The 23,009-nt window shown below is 32.6% G+C and overlaps 1 protein-coding gene across 29 annotated transcripts in view; it reads left to right on the top strand.

The window, feature by feature from the left end:
• The first annotated feature begins 626 nt into the window (after positions 1-626).
• Positions 627-23,009, top strand: part of LOC142614751 (putative disease resistance protein RGA1) — a 43,817-nt gene continuing 21,434 nt past the window's right edge. For 5 of the 29 annotated variants that reach the window (XM_075787337.1, XM_075787325.1, XM_075787340.1 and 2 more), the window contains exons 1-15: positions 627-3,941; positions 4,069-4,163; positions 4,550-4,613; positions 4,979-5,081; positions 5,207-5,394; positions 6,185-6,318; positions 6,620-6,768; positions 7,269-7,335; positions 7,422-7,557; positions 8,276-8,370; positions 9,074-9,174; positions 9,639-9,831; positions 10,862-11,087; positions 11,222-11,314; positions 12,339-12,439. In XM_075787337.1, coding sequence (XP_075643452.1) covers positions 713-3,940 — 3,228 coding nt within the window. In that variant the 5' untranslated portion in view covers positions 627-712 and the 3' untranslated portion in view covers position 3,941; positions 4,069-4,163; positions 4,550-4,613; ... (10 more) ...; positions 11,222-11,314; positions 12,339-12,439. Of the gene's footprint in view, positions 3,942-4,068; positions 4,164-4,549; positions 4,614-4,827; positions 4,953-4,978; positions 5,082-5,206; positions 5,395-6,184; positions 6,319-6,619; positions 6,769-7,268; positions 7,336-7,421; positions 7,558-8,275; positions 8,371-9,073; positions 9,175-9,638; positions 10,089-10,861; positions 11,088-11,221; positions 11,315-12,324; positions 12,440-13,208; positions 13,306-13,418; positions 13,886-23,009 lie in introns of those variants that run through there. The other 24 variants (XM_075787326.1, XM_075787342.1, XM_075787322.1 and 21 more) reach the window with 24 other exon arrangements.

Raw genomic sequence — 23,009 nt, 5'->3', positions numbered from 1 at the left:
TCTCTTTTTTTTTCGGTTGAAAACGAATACAAAAAAAAATTGGCTGGTTAAAAAAAATCTAAAAAAAAAAACACACACACACCCACATCTGCAACCTGCAGGAGACTAGTAAAAGCAATACTACATGCATAAAATTTCACAATATGTTTTATAATAGATTTTTTTTTCACAATAGGACAAAGTGATGGCCAATGATTTAAAATTTTACCAAAATAATTTCACAAAAATTTTCTAAGTTTATATATTGGAGAATCAAGTTTAAAGTTAGAACTCTGAAACCACAATATCTTCTCAAAAAAAAAAAAAAAAAAAAAAACTTTGAAACCACAATAATTGTAAAGCCTATTTACGCCAAAGTGATGGCCAATGATGCTTCCAAGAGTAACGGGGTTGGGATTTGGGATCGCTGTGGGATCCACGGGGCTTCCTTTCGATGCCAGGGCCCATGGCCCATCATTCACGGGTATATATATTTACAACGAAATAATTGTTCGCTTTTGACTTTGAAGTAAAGTAATTTTAGGAAAATAAGCATGTGAAAACGCATCGTTATGGCCCATCATCAATTACGCGTTTTACCATCATGCAGTACACAAGGCCCCGGGTCTTTATTATATTTTGATCGCTCTGACTATTACATCCTCCTCTCACAGAAACCGTTCTCATCTTACTCTCCTCACAAAGTTACTATTCATTCAATTCCCACTAAGAAATGGCCGAAGGAGCTTTGGTTGGCGTTGCTAAGGGGATCACAGAGAAAGCGGGCAACCTTTTAGCCCAAGAAATTGTACTACTCTGGAATCTCAAAGACGATATTGAAAAGCTCAACGACACAGTTTTGACAATCAGTGCTGTGATTCAGGATGCAGAGAAGAAGCAGCAGCACAACAATCAAGTCAGAGTGTGGCTGGAAAGGCTGAACGATGCACTTTATGAAGCGGACGACTTGTTGGATGACATCTCCACTGAAACTTTACGACGGGAGGTGATGACACGGAATAAGAAAGCAAAAGAGGTACACATCTTCTTTTCCAAATCCAACCAGCTTGCATTTGGTCTTAAAATGGGTCATAAGGTTAAGGCAATGAATGAAAGGCTAGATGCTATCAAAAACGATAAGGGGTTCCACTTAGATGAACGTCCTGTAGAGACACAAGTGGGGGGCTATAGGGTGAGAGAAACTCATTCTTTTGTACGTACTGAAGATGTCGTTGGTAGAGACAAAGATAAGTTAGAGATTAAAAAAATTCTTTTGGATCCTAATGTTGAAGGGAATGTTTCAATCCTTCCGATAGTTGGTCTCGGAGGATTAGGAAAGACCACGTTAGCTCAATATGTGTTCAATGATAAAGAAATCCAGAAACACTTTAAGAAAAAATTATGGGTGTGTGTCTCTGATAACTTTGATGTAAAAATGATTGTTGAAAAAATCCTACAGTCTGCAAAAAAGGAGAAGCTAAAAGAACTTGAAATGGAGCCATTAATTAAGATTCTTAAGGAAGAAATTGATGGAAAAAAATACCTACTTGTGTTGGATGATGTATGGAATGAGAATCTTCAGAAATGGCTTGAACTAAAAACTCTTTTAATGGGTGGGGCAATAGGTAGTAGAATATTAGTGACTACACGGAATAATAAAGTGGCAGAGATTACAAAAACTACTCAACCATACATGTTAGAGGGTTTAGATAAAAAGAAGTCTTGGTCTTTATTTAAGCAGTTTGCATTTGCAAACGAACAAGATTCACTGAATTCAAACATTAGGGAAATTGGAATGGAAATCCTTGTAAGATGTAAAGGAGTCCCCCTTGCCATAAGGACTATAGGAAGCCTATTATACTTTAAAAACACGGAAAAAGAGTGGTTATCTTTTAAGGATAGTGAGCTTTCAAAAGTACCTCAAGAAGAAAATGATATCCTACCAACACTTAAGTTGAGTTATGATCATCTTCCATCATATTTGAAGCAATGCTTTGCTTATTGTTGTTTATTTCCAAAAGATTACAAAATTCATAAACCAACATTAATTAAAATGTGGATGGCACAAGGTTTCATTAGACCTTTAAATCAAAATCAATGCCTAGAAGATGTTGGTCATGAGTATATCATGGATTTAATCTGGAGATCATTTTTTCAAGAAGTTGAAAAGGATAAGAGGGGCAATATATTACAATTCAAAATGCACGATCTTATGCATGATCTTGCGAAATTAGTAGCAGAATCTTATAGCACCACTTGTAATTTAAAAGAAGAAATTATAGGTGAAAAAAATTTGCATGTGTCATTTGGTGGTCAATCACAACTGCAAATTCTAACTTCATTGTTCAAAGCTTGTAGGATACGAACATTTATGGTGCAAGGTCAATTTGGGAATCTACATAAATTAATTTATGATTCTAAAATTGTTGCATATTTTAAGTTCATTCGCCTATTGAATTTGCATAATATGGACATTGAAATAGTTCCAAGTTCTATTGGAGAGTTGAAACATTTAAGGTATCTTGATCTGTCCGGTAACAACAAAATTAGGATGCTTCCGAGTACTATTACAAGATTGCATAATTTGCAGACTCTCAAACTATTTGGGTGTGATTCTATTACCAAATTGCCCAGTGATTTTACCAAATTGGTCAACCTTAGGCTTCTTGAGATCGATACTTTGTCTTTGATTCATATACCACGTGGATTGAAGCAGATGACTAGTCTTCAAGATTTGTCAGTAAGTTCGATAGAAATGAATACCGGTTCATGTTTTAAGCGTAACAGTGGATTGAAGGAACTTAATGAACTAAGCGAGTTGAAATTTCTAAAAGTTGAAAATTTGGATTTACGTAATTACGGGGGAGTGGAATTTCCAAAACAGATGTCATCGTTCACAAATCTTGTGAAGTTTTGTTTAGAAGATTGTAACAAATGCCAACATCTGCCACCGTTGGAGCAACTTCCGAATCTCGAGCATCTCTCCCTCAACAAATTGGGTTCTTTAGAGTACATGTCAGAGATAGATTACAGTGAGGAGCTCTCAAATTCTTCATTCATCCCATCTCTAAATAAACTCTATCTCCTTCGCTGCTCTAATCTAAAGGGATGGTGGCGACAGAGAAGGGATTCTTCAGAGGAAGTCGATGATGATAACAATCATTTATTGCCCTTTTTTCCTCGTCTTTCCCACTTAGAAATTAAGAATTGCCCTAAGCTTACCTCCATGCCTCTGTTTCCAAATGTCAGACGCCTGAAATTGGATATGTGTAGCTTGAAGCCATTGAAGCAGACATCAACACTCCAGACTGAGATTGCCAACTCCTCCTTTGCCCCTCTCTCCAAATTAGAATATCTGGAAACTGGGACTCTAAATGAACCTTTACCCAACCTGTCCAACCTCGTTTCTCTCTGTTGTCGTGGTCCTCCCCCTCAAGGTATGCAACATCTCACTTCGCTTAAGAATATGAAAATTCGGGGTTCTATGGAGGTTGATTTATCAAAATTTTGGGATGCCGTAGAATGGCAAGGCTTTAAGAGCCTTCAATCACTTGAAATTTCGTTTTGCCCCAATTTAATATCATTGCCTGAAGGGATCAATGTCCTTACCTCTTTACAAACACTGAAAATTTGGGATTGCCCCAAATTAAAATCATTGCCTGAAGGGATACAAGGTCTTACCTCTTTACAAACACTGGAAATTTGGCATTGCCCCAAATTAAAATCATTGCCTGAAGGGATACAAGGTCTTACCTCTTTACAAACACTGGACATTAGGTTTTGCCCCAAATTAAAATCATTGCCTGAAGGGATACAAGGTCTTACCTCTTTGAACACACTAAATATCCGTGGCTGTCCCATCTTACTGAAAAGATGCAAGAGAGAAACAGGCGAAGATTGGCTAAAGATTTCTCATATCCCAAACTTGCACGGAGATCTACGTCGGCAACAAACCAACTGAGGTATCTAACTAAACCACCGTTATATCCAATGTTTCATTGAAAATCAAAAACCCAATTTCTTTTTCTTCTTTACCTCATTTTTTTCTCATTGCCTATCTCAATATATTTCTTGGTGATTGAATTTCAGATAAAGAACCAAATGAACCACAGAAGACTCGCTCATAATAATTGCAACTTAATCAAACCAATTGGGCGGTTCAAAAATTCATCAACTAACCATAGGTACTGTCTCATTCTTTCTTCTCTTTCCTTTTAACCTCTTTTATCTACTCATATGATTTTTAATTTTTATTCCTTACTTTATAACTTCCCCCTATTAGGAAAAATAATATGTGAATTTTCCCAAATCAGTTTCTTTATTCTAAGAAATTACATGTTTGTGTTTCGAATTAAGTTTATGAGGTGCTTCATTTCTCATTGTGTAAAACAAAGTAAAATTAGCCACTAGGTGATGTATGAAGAAATAAGAGGAGAGCTTTCTCAACAAGTGATTGGGGTTGCTGTGATGCCCTGGATTTGATTGGATATTGACTTTAAGTGTGTGTTGTGTGGGTGTGTGATAAGTCCCACATTGGTTGTTTACTGGGCTGAAGTTATTCTTTCTGCAGATGTCAGCGACATGACCGGATGTATTGTTTTGATGTGAACTTCAGGATTTGATCAACCATTGAGGTAACTTTCATACACTATCCTAATTGACATAAAAAATTGGTCTCTCATACCGTGTGACTTGATGCATTCCATTTATGTACTAATATCAATGCATGTTCTAATTAAATAAATCTGAGTAGATTAGGTTTCAATTTTTTTTTTCTTTTTTTGGAAATATGATAAACAAATTGTTACTTTTATCACCTAGTCCCTTTAATGTATTTCTCAAAATTAGGTCCGATTGGTTCTCTTGGATCAATAATTATCAAACAGAAGCGATGGAATGATTATATTTCCAGCTATAGTAAAACAAATCTTGATACTGATTGGTTCTTTTCTCTGTGTTTTTGGTGAAAATTTTCTAATCATGTTCATGTTTCATGTAGGAGTTCTTGTATCATTCTGTCTGGGAACTCAACAAATGTGACTGGAAGCTTTATTCTATTTCTATAAACAATTAATTTTCTGAAATCAGCTTATGAGTTGAAGGTAAGGCCTTGTCTCAGTTCACCAAATGAGAAAGATCAATGCTTTTAAACGTGCACTTCCTCTCTGTATGCTTCCTTTTTTGGTTGTGGGGATTTTTTTGGGCTGATTTAATTTTTATTTATTAGGTAGGTGTGTAGCTTTTAGGTGGTTGAAGGAGGAAGCAATCCAGTGTATGAAAGAGGCAGAATGGCCATTGATATTCAGGATTGCCCCAATTTGACAATATCATTGATTGTAGGGATTTGTTCCCACACCTCTGTTGTAAATACTGGAAAATTCGTCAGTGTCACCACAATAATGCAAAAGGAAACAGGTGAGGATTGTGCTTACATCTTAGAGTTGGAAGGGGCGGTAAGAAAACTTGTTATACAAATCTCTATTTTATCCCAGTCCTTGATAGAAGTCAAAATCCAAAATTTTCATTGTTCTCTCCAAGTTTGTCAATTTTTTCTTAGTTAATGAATATCAGATCTTGAAACAAATGAAGCACATGAGAGAACTGCACTTAAGAAATGTGGATTAATCAAAACTTCTTGGTTGCAACAAATCACAACTCAATGGTTTAGAATTTTCTTTACATCATTTGTTCAAATATTAGGAAGCAGAAGATGTGAATTTTCCTTCATCTATTTCTTATTTCAAACAATTTATGGATAAGGTGATATATCTTGATGCTTTGATTTCTTGTTGTGTAAATAGAGTGAAAATCGGCACTTGGTGATATTGGGGTAATGGTTGTAGGATTAAATCTGGTACCTATTCCTACATTACAGATATTTCTGTTGTATCTACAGATGATGGTGATAATGATGTTAACAGCAGAAATTCACAAAACCTAAGTTAAATTGCTAACTGTTATTTTGTAAATAACTAAGTTATATCTACATTTACTCTTTATTTTGATTAGTATCATGGTGTTCATTGAAAACAAAGGTTGAAATTAGAGTCTTGAAGTTCATAATTTCAGTAATGGATTTTACTTGACTCCACTTCGACTTGAATTCTTTAAAATCAATTAATAATTGCTAATTATTTTGAAATTGTTCCTATATTTTATTGAAAAAATAAAGTACGATATTTTTCTTAATCTTTGAATTTTTTAGATTGCAGGTTGCCTTGGGTTAAGACTTAAGACTGTAGGTTATTGCTCATTGTAATACCCAAATAAAGGAACTTTTCATTTTCCAGATGGTTGCCTTGCAGTTATTGTACACTCCTAGAGGTTAATGTTACAAAGGTAATAACACACTAGTATGCTTCATAAGTTTATTACAAAACTAGATATCAGTGTGTGTTGATTACTGCTATTGTCAATAAAGACTTAATATCAACTATTCTTCCTATAAACATTAGCAGCAGAACCTGAGGCATAATTATATTGTGTAAGTACAGGTTTTGTTCATGGTGATTAATATTGGCAGCTCTTACATTTTGTGACACTTTGATTCAGAGAAGAATTCAAGTAATTTGAATAAAGGGGCTAGTGACCTCTTTAAATTTAAGATTCAAATTTCAATTATTTTTTTGTTGTACATCAGATGCATTGGCACAGGACAAGTAGAAGTGTAGATGTCTATCAAAATGTATAAAGCGATCTTTGGTAGTTTCAGGTGGCATAATTGCATTGACATATGTTGGTGATTGCTTTTATAAAGAACGTAAGTAGCCTTCATGACCTTTATGAGAGGTGAGCCTATGCTTCTAAGAACCTAATGATTTAATTTCTGCTTCTATATTCTTTACTATATGATATACGTAGCTACTTTTTTATTTGCAAGTTTACACACCCGGTGGGTCTTGTAAAGGGAAGAATGTGCCATTGGAGCTAAAGCTCATTGGCGTATATGATATTTGCAACTTAAACTTCCTGAAGTTGTATATTTTTCTAAGCCTTATTTATGTTTTTTTTTTTTTCAAATATTCAAAGATACTTTTCCCTTATAGTTTTAGCTTTACCTATTGAGGGGGAGTGGCAACTAGGTTTTTTGTTTGTCTTTTGTTGGGGAGAAAGTTGGGAGGAGGAAGAAAGAGAGAAATATCTTTCTAGTATGGAATATAAAAATTCCATTGAGTTCTTACTTGCAATGAGGATTTTGATTTTTTATAATCAGACAACATGAAAAAGTGTTCAAACTTCTGTGGTATACCTTTTTCTTACTTATTTGAGAAAATGTTGGGTGGAAATAGGTCATGAGAGGGCCAAGCAACGCACATCCCAGAGATTGAAATCTATTCAGGAAGATTTAACTCCACTGTAGGTTCATTCATTTCTTTTCTTAGCCCCCTTTTCATTGATTCAAATAGAAGTCCAGCTATATCTTAATTTTCTGGTTTCATCAGGTATGGTGAGTTTATCAGTTATTAGCTTTTAGCAGATGCCCTGAGGAATATTACTAAAGGAAACAAGTTTAAGGGTGCATGTTTCTTCAAACCTAGCTGGTAATCAGATTATGCAGAAATTATTGGAAAAAGAATGGTAACTATCTCATTCCTTACCATATATAATTGAGGATTACAATCTGGTGCAATACCTAGGGTATTGCATCGGGTGCAATTCACCTTTCCCTCTCTCACAATTTTTTTTCATTTTACTTTTTAAACTTTTTTTTTTTACTTTTGTTAACTTTTTTCTTAACTTTTTTTAATCAATGGTTGAGATTGAAAGTAGCTTTTTGCAACTATCAATCTCAACCATTGATAGCAATTGCACCCGGTGCAATACCCTTAGTATAGCACCGGATCCAAATCCTAAAATTGACATCATTGCCTGAAGGGATGGGTGGTCTTACCTCTTAGCATACACTAGATATTTGGGATTGCCCCAAACTAAAATCATTGCCTGAAGGGATACAAGGCCTTACCTCTTTGCATACACTAGATATTTGGGATTGCCCCAAACTAAAATCATTACCTAAAGGGATACAGGGTCTTACCTCGTTGAATACACTACAAATTACTAGCTGTCCCATCTTACTGAAAAGATGCAAGAGAGAAACAGGCAAAGATTGGCCAAAGATTGCTCATATCCCAAACTTGAAAGGGGATCTACGTCAGCAACAAACTGAGTTATCTTACTAAACTACCATTTTATCCAATGTTTCATTGAAAATCAAAAACTCAACTTTTTTTTCTTCTTTACTCTTATTTTTTTCTCGTTGACTATTTCAATATATTTCTCGGTGATTGAATTTCAGATGAAGAACCAAATGAACCACAGAAGACGTGCTCATAATAATTGGAACTTAATCAAACCATTTGGGTGGTTCAATAAGTCAACAACTAACCATTGGTACTATCTCATTCTTTCTTCTCTTTCCTTTTAACCTCTTTTATCTGCTCATATGATTTTTTAATTTTCATTTCTTAATTTGTAACTTCCCCTGTTTGGAAAAAGAATATGTGAGTTTTCCCAAATCAGTTTCTTTATTCCAAGAAATTACATGTTTGTGTTTCGAATAAAGTTGATGAGGTGATGTATTTGAGGTGCTTCATTCCTCATTGTGTAAAACAGAGTAAAATTAGCCACTAGGTGTTATCCGAAGGAATAGGAGGAGAGATTTCTCAACAAGCAATGCCCTGGATTTTATTGGATATTGACTAAGTGTGTATTGTGTGGGTGTGTGATGAGTCTCACATTGAGTATTTACTGGGTTGAATTATTCTTTCTGCAGATATTAGCAACATGACTATATGTATTCTTTTGATGTGTGACTTGATGCATTCCATTTATGTACTAATATCAATGCTTCTTTTATTGTATTTTCACTTGCTATAGGAGTACATGTTCTAATTAAATAAATCTGAGTAGATTAGGTTTCAATCTTTGATTTTTTTTTTCTTATTTTGGAAATATGGTAAACAAATTATTACTTTTGTCACCTAGTCTCTTTAATCTATTTCTTCATTTTGGCAAATTACGTCTTTCTATCTTGAATTGAGTTGATGAGTTGATTTGTTTTATATGCAACTATGCATCATTACTTGCTATGTAGACAGAGTAAAATTGGGCACAAACCACAAAGTGATATCAGGGTAATATTGTGGGAAGAGTTAAATTTGGCAGCCATTCTGCAGGAACTAGCTTCTTGTGCAGGTATTTTGTTGATTCAATTTCTTGTTATATATGAACTTCCAACTTGCTGATTTATCTTCATTTTTTTTTTTTTTGTAAATAATACCATGTCTACAAATAATTAGTTTTATTAAAAGCACTGCTTGATATATGAATCAATTGTTAATTTCTAATTGAATTGAATATGTTTCTAAACCAAAGAAACAGAGGTTTCACTAGTAATCAAATGATATACATTGGGAATTCAATAACTAACAACATTATGGCATTGAATTGATACTCGTGAAACATTTGTGGCTTTTGTGATTGAATTCCCGATATATATATATATATATATATATATATATATATATATATATATATATATATATATATCTAACAGAAGAGAATAAATGATTAATTATTTCCAGCTATAGTAAAACATAGTCTTGATACTGAATAGTCATCACTTTTTGGTTTTTAATAAAAAATTTCGTTTCTTGTAGGAGCCCTATCATTCAGTCAGGGGATTTAGCACATGTCTAAAAGCTTCATTCCATATATATATATATATATATAAACAATTTTCTGGAATTGGCTTACAAGGTGAAGGCAAGGCCTTGTCTGAACCAAGCTAAATGAGAAAGATCAACGCTTATAAGCGTGCACTAGCTCTCTGCATGCTTCTCTTGAATGATGGTGAGCCCTCTTTTTCTCTCTCATCTCTTGATTGTGGAGATTTTCTTTTTGGGTTGATGTAGTTTTTATTTATTTTTGAGGTGGGTATGTCACTTTTAGGAGATTGAAGCAAGAAGCAATGCAGGGTATTGGAGAGTTGGATTGGCCACTAATATTTGTGCCCTCACCAGTGAGGATTGCCAAAATATTTGTAGATACTGGGAATTCATCAATGTGTCATCTTACCACAAAGATGCTAAAAGGGATCCATTTCAGTGGTATGAAAACTTATGTCTACATATCATTGTTTTTTCCCTATCCTCGATAGAAATCAAAATCAAAATTTCTTCTTTGTTCTCTCCAAGAAATGGAGCTTAATGAACACTATTTGGTTTCAACAACTTAATGGTATTAGATTTTTTTTTTCTCTACAACTCAACAAAATATGCGAATTTTCCTTTTATATATTTCTTATTTATATCATGGTATCTCATATTGAGTTGATTAGGTGGCGTATCTGGATGCCAAGGTTTCTCGCTATGTAGATAGTGTCAAAATTGGCACTTGGTGGTATTGTGGTAATGTTTGTGTTTGGGGGGGGGGGGGGGGGTTGGTGGAGTGAATCTAGCGTATACATCTACAGCACATAAATTAGCTTGTTGTGCAGTATTTGTGTTTATATATGTGTGTCTGTGTGTGTGTGTGTTTATTCCTTTTTCGTGTTGTGCAATATCTACAATTGATGATGACAACTACAACAAAAATTCACAAAATTTAAGTTAAGTTGCTAAGAACTATTTTGTCAATAACAAAATAATTTCTGTATTTACTCCTAATTTTTTTTAGTATCTTGGTGTTAATTGAAAAGAAAGGTGCTACAGTTGGTGTTCTAGAAGTTCACAATTTCAGGGGTGGATATTACTTGGTGCTGCACTTGGAATTGATTTCAATTTTTACAATGAATCAATCATTCTTAATTAAATGAAAGTTGTTCCTATATTTTATTGAAAAAATCAAAGTACCATATTTGTCTAACTATATAAATTTTTAGATTGCGGGTTGCCTTGGGTTAAAATCATAGTTAATGCTTAAAGTGGTAGCCAAACAAATGAACTATTCATTTTTCCCTTTCATCATGTATGGTGAGTTTATCGGTGATTGGATTTTAGCCGAGGCCAGAGGAGTATTGAATACTGAAGCTGGCAAGCTTAAGCGTGCATGTTTCTTCAAACCTAGCTGGTTATAAGATTATGCAACAAACTATTAGAAAAGGAAAGGTAACTATCTCAGTTGTTACCAAATTTAATCTTTTCACATAATTTAGGTTTCATTTTTTGGAAATTTATTTGCAATATCGTTGGCATATTATTAGTTTCCTCTCTTATTTCGTTTTTATTTCATTCTCAAACAGAGCTTTGGTAGGTTCTAATGAATGAAGAGCATAGCTTGTTGTTAGAGCAGACTGCAGATTACTCCCTGATTTCATAGATAGCTTCATTTCATGGTAAATGATTCTTGGACTTTTCACCACTGACGTTTTTTTTGTCATAAATGTTATTTTTTGTACTTCTCAAAAGTATTAACCTTTATTCCTACATTATTTTTTGTGATTCTCAAAGTATGACCATTATTCCTACATAATAGTATTCATAAAGCTTCTGATAGAAATTAGTCACAGGAACTATCAAGAGAAATATATTAATCTGGACTAAAGATGTCATTAGTTATTACAAGAGGTTTTGATATTACTATTTTCTCTATTTGTGGAAGGTCCAGACATGGTGCATATATTTTGATGAGAAAGCCATCTGATCTTGCTCTAACAGAAATGTGGTTGATATACAACTTCTAAAGAAAATAAGAGATTAGCATTGTCAGGATCCATGTTTAAATGACTAGCTGATTTTTAGGGAAAATATGTGATTTTTCAGTGAGATTGCACCTAAAACTTTCCATGAACAACGATCGCTTGGTGAGTGCATTCAGTTCATTAGCATGACATTTGCTTTCATCTTTGAAATTACCTTACATTCTTAAGGATGCTTGGCATACAAAATAATCCAGCAGTGGACAATTAGAGTTATGACACCTACGGCATATCACTTGAATCCGCACCTTCTAGTTTCAATAACAGGAAGCCATTAGTTTTCACAAGGCTTTAAAGGGAATGCCAAATAATCACATGCTTAATGGCATTGAGTTGTCTACTCATGAACTTAATTTTGCCTTCTTTATGAGTGGCCTGCTGGTATTGACAGAGCTACAGTTCCTTCTCTTTTGTAGACTTTGTTGATTATTTACATTATAGCTTTGTTAATAAATTTTTATTACATATCCAAAAAAATAAAAGGATTGCTAAATAACTATAGCTATCAATCAAAAGACTCCAAATGAGTAATGTTCCAACTGTTTGGGTCCCCAAGTAAAATTATGAATACATTATTGTTACTAATTGGACCTCCTCTCTTCATGTTGCTCATATTAATTTTCCAATTATGTTCACTTTCTTGGTAGTGGTTCTTGTATAGGTGAGTATTGGGATTGAGCACATGTTCCAGCAGTTTCATTTTATGAATCAAGTTATATATGTCAACACTTTTCTAGACGGAAATTTGCATTTAAGGTGAAGGTAAGGCCCTGTCTCAATCCATCTAAATGAAGCTCCTAGTTTTCTACCTGACTCTTATTTGATATTTTTTCCTTACTAGAAATTATGAAATGTTCCCTGTTTCTCAAATAAAATTGCTACACAAATGACTACAAAGGTTTCCCATGATTATATTTTCTGGTAGCAGCTTTTCAGAACCCATGGAAAATGGGCTTCTGAATTCCTATTGTCTCAACTGAGTTACCAGAGATTTTATTGGTTCTCCTTGGTGATTAGTTCCTCTCACATTTAAATATCAGTTTCTAAAAGGATTGTTTATCATAGAAATTTTTGATTGGTTGATAAATGACTGGAGTATGCTTTCTAGATATTGTGATAAAGAAGTTATTTTCGCTTAATGGATAAAATTTAAGTATAGGTACTTGCACTCACTATCTTTAGGAAACAAAAGCTTCATATAGAATTCAATTAAATTTGCGCAATTGTTTTCTTCACCCACAAGATTTTCAAAATATTTCTTTAGACAATCACCATTTGAATGTTAGGGTGAAGTTCCATCTTATTTAGTTTAAGCATTGATTATGTGTTTGAATTTTTTCTTCGTCCACGAGAGTGAACAATTCACATGTGCAATTAGCTAACCTTATTTGAATGCATTTCTTGTTAGGCATTGATCAACTCAGAATTTTCAACTTGTTAATTGGAGTTAACAAAATTAATCAATTTTATTTGTCATTCATACAACATTAAGTTTTTTCCTAATAAATGCCAGATGACTCTTTTTTTGCAGATTGGATGACAAGAGCAACAAATGTCATCTCATACCACTGTGAAGTCCACCACCTTGGAGGACTTTGTGCTTTTGTGCAATAAAGTGGAAAATAAGGGTAAGTGGATAGAATAAAAGAACATCAATTTTTGGTTTTGTATTTGGGTGACTGCGTCCGCATAACTTGCATCTTGTCTTATGACATACTTTTGTGTCCAGAAAATGTTTTAGGTATTATGTTGGAGCAGATATCAAGTTGATTTTAAACTAAGAAGAGAATGATAATTAGTGGGTGAAGGAAGCAATTGAAGGAGTTCTTGTTTGTTCCATGTAGTTGAAGACCTAACAACCATCAAGAATAGCTGCCCTATCCCCAACTGGGAGGGGTATTCTTAAGTGGGGAATTCAAGCATGAATGTCAAGTGTGAAAGTCAAATTTGAATTGTATCTGACTTGGAATCCTTTTATTGACTTTGGCTAGGACTCTATTTCTTTTTGGTTTGGTACTGTACTTGGTTTAGGATTTGAATCATTTTACTTAGGGTATTATATATATGTGGGCTCTTTATGAAATATCTTCTGCCTTGGGTCTTGTAAAATGAGAGTGAGAGTTCTTTGGGTGTATATGGGTTTGGGTTCTATGAGAGTGTCTTTGTGTCACATTTATAATCTCCTTATTTTCTTAGTGAAACTTTCTTGAAACCGCCCGTGGATGTAGGCCAAACGCCGAACCACGTAAATCTTTTGTCTTCTTGTGTGATTCTTTCTTCTATTTTTCTGTTTATATTCGCATAAACTTATTATTCTCTACACTTGCAAAAAATTGACATGAAAACATTTGCTATATCAATGGATTTGTTCTATTGATCTGTCTCTCTCTTGCTAGTTATTATAGAAAGGTAATTTATACCCCATTTATTTTGTGGTTATTTCATTGGCAAAAAAACTTGCAAGCTTGATTTTATTTCTTTCCTTTTTATTTTCCCATTTCTTTGGATTTATTTTGCAATTCTAAGTATGTTTAGTGTTGCTGTGAGCTATACAATGAGTTTTTCATAGTTTATCTCCTTTAGTTTAAAGCGTCCATAATTACTTTCTTTTATTTGTGCATTTTGGTGAATCCATGTTTATATAGAGGAGAAAAGCTTTAAAGTTGAGCCAATTGCTTAAAAATGCTGTTTAGATCAATCTCTAGAGACAAATAGTGAGATAGTGAGACCTTTTTTGCAAAGAAGAGGCACTATCTTGGTCTGAAAATCGATGCGTCTTGTCAACGACTGTCCATCTTGATACCACAAATGTCAGATGTCCATGAATGATTTATGTTATGACTGCTAGATATATAAGATCTTTGTAAGAACGTATTTGCCGTTGTTTTCAAGGTATGTTCAAGTGCAACAGATGCAACTAACTTATCGTTGTTTATACTTCTATGTTAGTGTTGATCATTGAAGTGCTCCGTCCTCAATTAGATACTCCGCGTCTTTAGCGTAGCATAGCAACAATCATGTAGGAGTAACAAACATTTTACTGAAGTACTATAAAAAAAAAAATGCTTCAAATGGTTTTATTTTAATTGGGCTTTTGATTAATAAAATTTGATGTTGTAAATTTTCCAAATTGCTAAGAGTCAGATTGGTTTAGTTTTGGTTGTTAGCAAGCTATTGTATTATTGTTAAGTGGTTCAGATTAGTTGTAACAGATTTGGTTAAGTTTGATTTAGAGCACGTGCCGAGAATAGAAAATGCAATATAGAGTAAGTGTGCAGCTTATGCCAGTATAAATAGTATAGCACTGTTATTCCCTTCTTGTGTAATCAGTTTGAATATAATCATATTGCAAGAGAAACAGAGACTTTGATCTCTCGGAATCAATTAAAGGAACTCATTAGTTGTCACAAGGCTTTAAATTGAATGCTAAATAATATTATGTTTAACGGAATTTAGTTGTTTGCTTTGAACTAAAAATATTTATTCTTGTCTTTGAATGAGTGGACTACTGGTATTGACAAAGTTACCGTTCATTCTCTTTTGTTGACTTTGTTGATTATTAACATTTTAGCTTGCAATTGTTTAGAGGGTTACATGGCCACTTCCCTTTTGGGTGTATGTGTAACTTGTATAAAAAAAATTCTTAGAAATTAGAAGGTTTGTTTGTTTGTTTTATTTAAATTTTTTAGTACAAGATAGACATTTATTATAATTTAATTTAAGTGTATATGTGTGTGAAATTCCCTCCTAAAAAGTTGAACTCTAGCCCTTGCCTCCCACACCCCACACCCCACAAATACTTATGTTTCCCATGTTAATGTCCCAATTATGCTCACCTTCTTAGTATTAGTCCTTACTTCAGTGAGTCTTGTAATTGAGATGGGTCCATAAGTTTCATTCAATGAATCAAGTTATATATGTAAACATTTTTCTAGAAAAAAATTAGAATTCAAGGTAAAGGTATGACCCTGTCTCAATTTGTCTAAATGAATCTTCTATTTTTTAACCAGAACTCTTATTTCATATTTTAAGTCAATTACAAAATTTGTAGTATTGTTTTTTTCACTTGCAAGATTTTCAAAATATTTCTTAAGAAGATCATGATAAAAATATTTAGGTAAATTTCCATCGTAATATGGTTTTAGCATTGCTTATGTGTTTGAATTCTTTCTATATCCATGAGATTGAAAAATTCACCATATGTACAATGACCTAACCTTATTTGAATGCATTTATTATTAGACACTGGTTAGCTCAGAATTTTCAACGTGTAATTTCAAGTTAGCACAGTTAAATTTTTTTTCATTTTTCTTTCATACAATAATTTGATAATAGATGATCATATGATGTTTTATCCACAATAATGCCAGGTTACCCTTTTTTGCAGATTAGAGACAAGAGCAACAAATATCATCTCATACCACTGTGAACTCCACCACCTTAGAGGATTGTGCTTTTGTGCAATAGAGGGGGAAATAAGAGTAGGTAGATATAATTAAATAACACATCAATTTTTGGTTTCTTTTTAGATGACTACGTCTACATAACTTGCAACTTGTCTTGTGGTAGATTTCTGTGTCCGGAAAAAGTTTTGAGTATCATGTTGGAGCAAATATCAAATTGATAGCTTGTTGATGATGCAATCAGTTGCTTGGCAGCAAACCAAGAAGAGAATGATGAAGTAGCGGATGCATGAAGCAATTGAAAGCCTTCTTGTTTGTTCCATGTTTGTTGAAGACTCAATAACAATCAACAAGAAGAGGTACCCTGGACTCCTTGTTAGAGATGGTGGCTAATATCTGAATAAGAGTGTGAGCGCAATGATTTTAATATACCGAGTTAAGATTTTTAAAAAAAAAAAAAAATAGGGGTAGTATAAATATGTTGGAAACCATATTTTTCATATAGTGAAACCGTTAGCCGTTGGCTCTTGCGAATGTAGGCATATTGTATTGTTTTACTCTTCCTTTTTCTCTCTATTTCCATAAATTGTGTGTGTAAACAAAATATTTAACACTCCCATATTACAAGGCCTGCCGAAATATTATAAGTTATCAATACTCTTCCTTTTTCTCTCTATTTCCATAAATTGTGTGTGTAAACAAAATATTTAACACTCCCATATTACAAGGCCTGCCGAAATATTATAAGTTATCAATAATCTTGTGGTTGACTATTGTTCAAGAAAAATAAAGATAACAAAATAGAAGATATAACATCAAGACTATTATTACTTCAAAAAAAAAAACACACACACACACAGAGATTGGGTGGGATATTCTAAAGTTCAGAATCCAAGTACCAATGATAGAGGATAATAAAGGTTAAATGATCTCTTCTATTGATCTTTCTTCAGCTAGATCTCACTTTGAAGCGCTTTGTCCCAAATTTTTGGTTATTTTAATAGGGAAATGAAATAGCAAATGTGATTTCGTTTTTCTCTTCTTAATTTTTTTCCCTTTTCTTTGGTTGTATTTTGCAATTCTAGTTCTAGGTATGTTCAATGTTGCTGTGACCTATACCATTAGTATTTCATAAGTTGATTATTGATAAGTTACTAATTCTTCCAAAAACATAAACTTTTAGGAAATGTTAAATTTAATTCTTCTTTCATGCATAGGCAGCTTGTGTTGCCATTGTTAAGTGGGGCCCAAAATGTTAAAAAATTTTAATGGGGGTAAGGTGGAAATAGAGGATTGATACCATGATAAATTACTAATTCTCTAAAAAAATTTTAGTTTTTATGAAATAGTGAAATGGTGAATTTAACAGTAATATTTTCTTTAGTTTAAAGTGTCCCTAAATGTTTATAAAAAAAATAAAAAAAAAGTGTCCCTAAATACTTTTTTTTGGGTACATTTTCATTAATTTATATACCAATATAAACTTGGTTGAAAAGAATGCGTAAATCAAGCTTCATGTGAGGAGCCAAAGGCCTTATAGTTGAATTAGCACTTCCCCATGCACAAAGTGCTTGAGGTTTTAGTGGGGAAACAGTTCGAACTGCGGGATTAGCAGCATGTTATAATTATCTCTAAAAAAGAAAGCTTCATGTGAGGAAAATTTTACGAAATATAATGATTAGTCTCTGTAAATTACAAATTAATGCATTTGATAATTGGCTTGTGAAAAAATTGGAGAGTTAGCTCCACTTAACACACCCAATAATGGTGCCTCTCCTATGATTAAAATTTGTACTTAAATATCTGCCAACTGTCAATGTTAGCTGCTATTTGTTCATTCCCGTTTCTTATTTTTTTTTTTATAAAAGTTCATACCCGTTTCTATTCAGTCATGAAGCACGGTATTTTGTACCTCAAAAAGTTTGCACTATATGAACCAGGACTAGTGGCAGTTCTAGAAATAAATTTTAAAGTGGTCACTAAGAAACTTAAATGATATAAAATCTAATAAAGAAATAATTTGAATATTCATCGTCACAAAAAAAATACATGTAAATATATGAAGTATTATAATTTCTTTATACTATGAAAGAGAAAAAGAAAAAAAAAATTTGATAAGAAATAGAGTGGAAATTAAAAATGCTGAGATAAGAGTAGTAAAGTAAGAGAGTTTGAAATGATATTAGAGAAGAGAAAAATGAAGAGATAGAGATGATATTTGCTACAATTGCAAGCTGAGTTGCTAAAAAGAGCAAAATTGTTGTGACTATAAAGCCATAAAGAGCATAATTGTTGGCACTACTAATGAGAATTCAAGACTATAATATTTCTCTTGGTACAAATTTTTAACGAATAATGAAATTATAGATTATTTTTATATAATGGGTTGAACAAGTTACAAATTTGAATAGGCTTTTTATTGAACAATTTGTTCACTTATTGTTATTTGGTCTAATCTTGTTTTGTTTGTGTTATTTTTGTTGTTATTTGAGCTAATTTTTATTGTTATTATGTAAGCCATTTTTTTGGGGTTTAAGACTTTAAGGTGTTAAGAATTATGTTTGGGAGGGCAAAATTATTTTTGGTGAAATGTTAATGTCCACAATATTTTCACAACAAATTTTATTTGACAAATTGTTATTGGTAGATAGAAAAATATGCTATGATTTTTAAGTTAGGATGTTCAAAAATTTTATTAGAGTAATCAAGATAAATTAGTTTAGCATATAAATATTTTTTTGCAAGTCAGAGTGGTGGTCTTGTGACCACCCTCACATATACGTAGAACCGCCAGTGAGGGCTGTTATAAAGTTGAGGCAGCTGATAAATGCTGATTAGTTCAAGCTTAGAGATACACATGTGGGCAAGTGGGCTCGATTTGAGTGGGCCTGAAACCTTTTATTTTGGTGGGGGGGGGGGGTTGAGATTTTTGTTTTGTTTTAATTGGATCGGGTCAGTTAAAGAAGTGTTTTGGGTTGGATTGTGGGTTATTAATAAAGAAGAAAGAACCACACTAGGCCTAAAACTACTTCCTTAAGGGGAAAAAAAATCTTTAGCTTAAGAAATTAGATATGAGAGATCTACAAGTTATATTGTACATTTTTTCTTTCTTAGAATGGAAAAAAAAAAAAAAACTAATTAAAGACTACAATCTACAACTTTGGTAATATAAACTAATTAAAGAAATTAGATATGTGAATCTTCCTTTCTCTATTTCTTATATCAAACAATATATATCATGGTATCTCAAATTGAGTTAATTAAGTGATGTATCTGGATGCCTTGATTTCTCAGTGTAAATAGAGTGAAAATTGGCACTTGGTGATATTGGGGTAATGTTTGTGGGGATGATTAAATCTAGCGCATACATTTACAAAAAGAAATCAGCTTGTTGTGCATTCCATTGGTTCCTTCCTTTTCATTTTTCCAACTTGCAGTATCTACATATGATGTGTAGTATCTGTGTTATTTTGTCAATAACAAAGTAATTTCTGTATTTCCTCCTTATCTATTTAGTATCTTGGTGTTCTTAATTAAGTAAGTCTACAACATAGTATACTAACAATCATGTAAGAACCACGTTATGATATGTACTTTACAGGCTAACATTTCCACTATAATTAAGAAACACCTGTAGTAGTTCTTGAATTTATTCTACATTGGTCTAGACATTATTATAACTAGAAAAAAGAAAAAACTTTCTTTAATCCTTTGGCTTCAGTTCTCCAAAAGTCCTAGCTGAGCTGCTATCAAAGTGAACAATTATTCAATATTGGGACTAGTCTCCATAATTCAAGTTGATTGTAGTTCCAGTTGAGAATTAATCTGCAAACATTTTCATTAAACATTATGATTCTGATAATGGTATTTTGAAGATACATTCATTAAGCTACATCTACATATTGTGTAGTATCTAATTCTAAGTTAGCACACAAAATTATAGAAGGAAGAAAATGTGAATAGAACAATTGATAATTTAATCCCTAAACCAAAATATCTAGTCTACCACGTTTATGCTTATAATTTTATAACCCAACTTGGGCACAAACTAACTCAGTTTCTACTACCTTCTTAATATCACTTGATCAGTCGTTCGCCTAATATAGATCCAGAACAATTGGCCCATTAGCGCATTCAGTTTCAGTGTTTTGCTTCGATTGGCCCATTAGCATATTTGCCCCTTCCTTGCAATACGATTATGATCTGAATATATAACACTACAATAAAATATTCTATAATGGCACAATAGTCACACAAAGATGTGCATTACTATCACGCACGCAAACACTATATATTGTCGATCTGCTTAGTCCAACCTACTTTCACATTGATTATTTGATAGGTATTGACTAATGTAATTGCTATAAATGACTAAGATTTAAAGTTGTAAAAAGAAACTTTAAATCTCAACCATTAAATAAAAAATTGAGAAAAAGTAAAAAAAAAAAAAAAAAGTAAGATTAGTAAAAAAAATGTTGTGAGAGAGAGAGAAGGTTAATTGCACCGGATCTCAATCTATTTGATAACTAAGAAGGAAAGATTAGAATCTTAAATGTTTTCGTTGAAATTCCAAAAAGTATAAAAAAGTTGAATTACAAGACTCTTAGGACTTGACAAGTAGGAGAACTTTTGTTTTTGTTTTCAAATTAATATAAAAACAATTTTCAAAAAATTGAACTTGAAACTAGTTTTCAGATAATAATTATTTATATTATACGTATTCGGCTCCTACTTTTAAGAACAATTTTCAAAATACTAAAACATAAAAACAAAAAATAATTGTTTGGGTGACTATTTCTATTTTTGAGATTTGAAAAAATATATATTTAAAATAAAAAACTAGTAGAATCGGTAGATTACTTTTTTTTTTTTTTTGTGGATAGTAATAATGGAATAAATCTCATCATGTACTTTTTTAGAAAAAAAATTATGATAAGTTTTAAATTTGAAGTGTGAGAATTCTTTTTATGATAAAGATATGCTCCTTAATTTACGACATAAAAGAGTTTGAATAAATATGTAAGGCCTATTTTTTTCAATTTATTTACAACTATGTCATTAAAAACATTTTTTGTATCCTGAAAACACCCCTTTAGCCGTTTTCAAAATCCTATTCTAAACTAAGAAAATAGGATACAGTTTTTTGAAAACTTTATTTAGTAAATATTAGCCAAATAATAAATTCAAGTGTGGAACCCACCATTTTATGAATTACAAAACAAAAAATTATATTAAAATACTCTTACCAAGCTGAGCTACACATTAGGTGTATTGTGGACACTGTTCGTGTGCTTTAATTTATATATATATATATATATATATATATATATATATATATATATATATATATAAAACTAAAAAATCAATTTAATATAGTATTAAATTAAACATCCTTCTTCACCGCTCACGTTGTAGACTTTGTCAATTGCTTTGAACTTCTGCGTTCGACACTACTACAACGACAACTATATATATTTTAGGTTGATTCGGTGGGGAGGTGGATCAGAAATGGGTTTAAATAATTTGGTGATTGGTTTGGGTGGTATCTAGTACTTGACTATTAAAAAAAATGGAATTCAACGAATTATATCTACGTTACAACGCGTAGTCAACTTCTAGCCTTTTATTTAGGCAATATGTTAAGAGTGGCCTATGCAATGCACGTCCCAGTGATTGATATTTATTTCAAATGGAATTAACTTCTCTAATTCTATACGTTCATACATCTCTTTTCACAGTTCCCATTAAATTGTCAAATTTTCCCTTTTCATCAGGTATGGTGAGTTCATCAGTCATTGGATTTTAATTTTAACAGAAGCTTAGGGTGGATTGAATACTAAAATGGACAAGTTTAAGAGTGCTTGTTGCTTCAAACCTAGCTGGAAATACGAATAAGATATGCAGCAACAATTAGAAATGGAAAAGAAATTATCCCATTCCTTACCAAATTAAATCTTTCCACACAGATTAAGTGTTATTTTCTTGGAATTTATTTGCAATATGGTTGGCATATTTTTAGTTTTCTCTCTAATTGTCATTTTTTTAAACTCTCAAACAGTGTTTCGGTAGGTTTTAGTGAATGAAGAGCCTAACTTCTTGTTAGAGCTGACTACAGAGTACTCCCTGATTTCCTTGATAGCTTAATTTCATCGTAAATAAGATAATTTCATGATGAATGTTATTTATTTGCCTCTTAAACTATAACCTGTTTACCTACATAACATTCATAAAGCATCTGACATGATGCAAATATGTTGATGTGAAACTCTAACAGCAAAGTGGTTGTTGCAAATATCTTGTCTATTTTCCTTTTCATCATTGTTATGATTCATATTCAACTGACTTGCTGATTTGCAGGGAAATTACATGATTTCCAATGAGATTGCTTGTAAGACTTCCATGAACAATGTTTGCTTGGTGAGTGCATTCAGTTCATTAGCATGGCATTGCTTTCATCTTTTAAAACGCCTTACATTCTCAAAGATGCTTAGCATATGACATAATCTAGTAATGGACAATTAGAGTTATGAAACCTATGACATATCACATGAATCCAGCACCTTTTTGTCTCAAGCACAGGAACTCATTAGCACGTTCTGTGAGAGCAGTTTTTCAAAAATCATGGGAAAAATACACTTCTGAGCTCGAATAGATGTTGAAGTACTTTCATATTTTCTTTTAAGATTTACATTCAGTCTCAACCAAATAACAAGTGCACTAGTCTTTTACCACCGGGAAGTTTTCCCCTGATCAGTCTTTTTGTGTTTTTTCTTTAAAAGCTTTTTGGCTTGCTGTGCTGGAGATTTTATTGGCTCTCCCTAGGTGGTAGTTTCGCTCACTTTTAGATGTCAGTTTCTAAAATGGATTGTTTATCTTAGAATTTTTTCATTGGTTGTTAAATATGTCATTTATGCTCTCTAGATTGTGCT

This window comes from Castanea sativa, chromosome 11 (assembly GCF_040712315.1).
Source record: "Castanea sativa cultivar Marrone di Chiusa Pesio chromosome 11, ASM4071231v1".
NCBI classification, from domain to species: Eukaryota; Viridiplantae; Streptophyta; class Magnoliopsida; order Fagales; family Fagaceae; genus Castanea; species Castanea sativa.
This window is presented reverse-complemented; position numbering and strand designations above follow the sequence as displayed.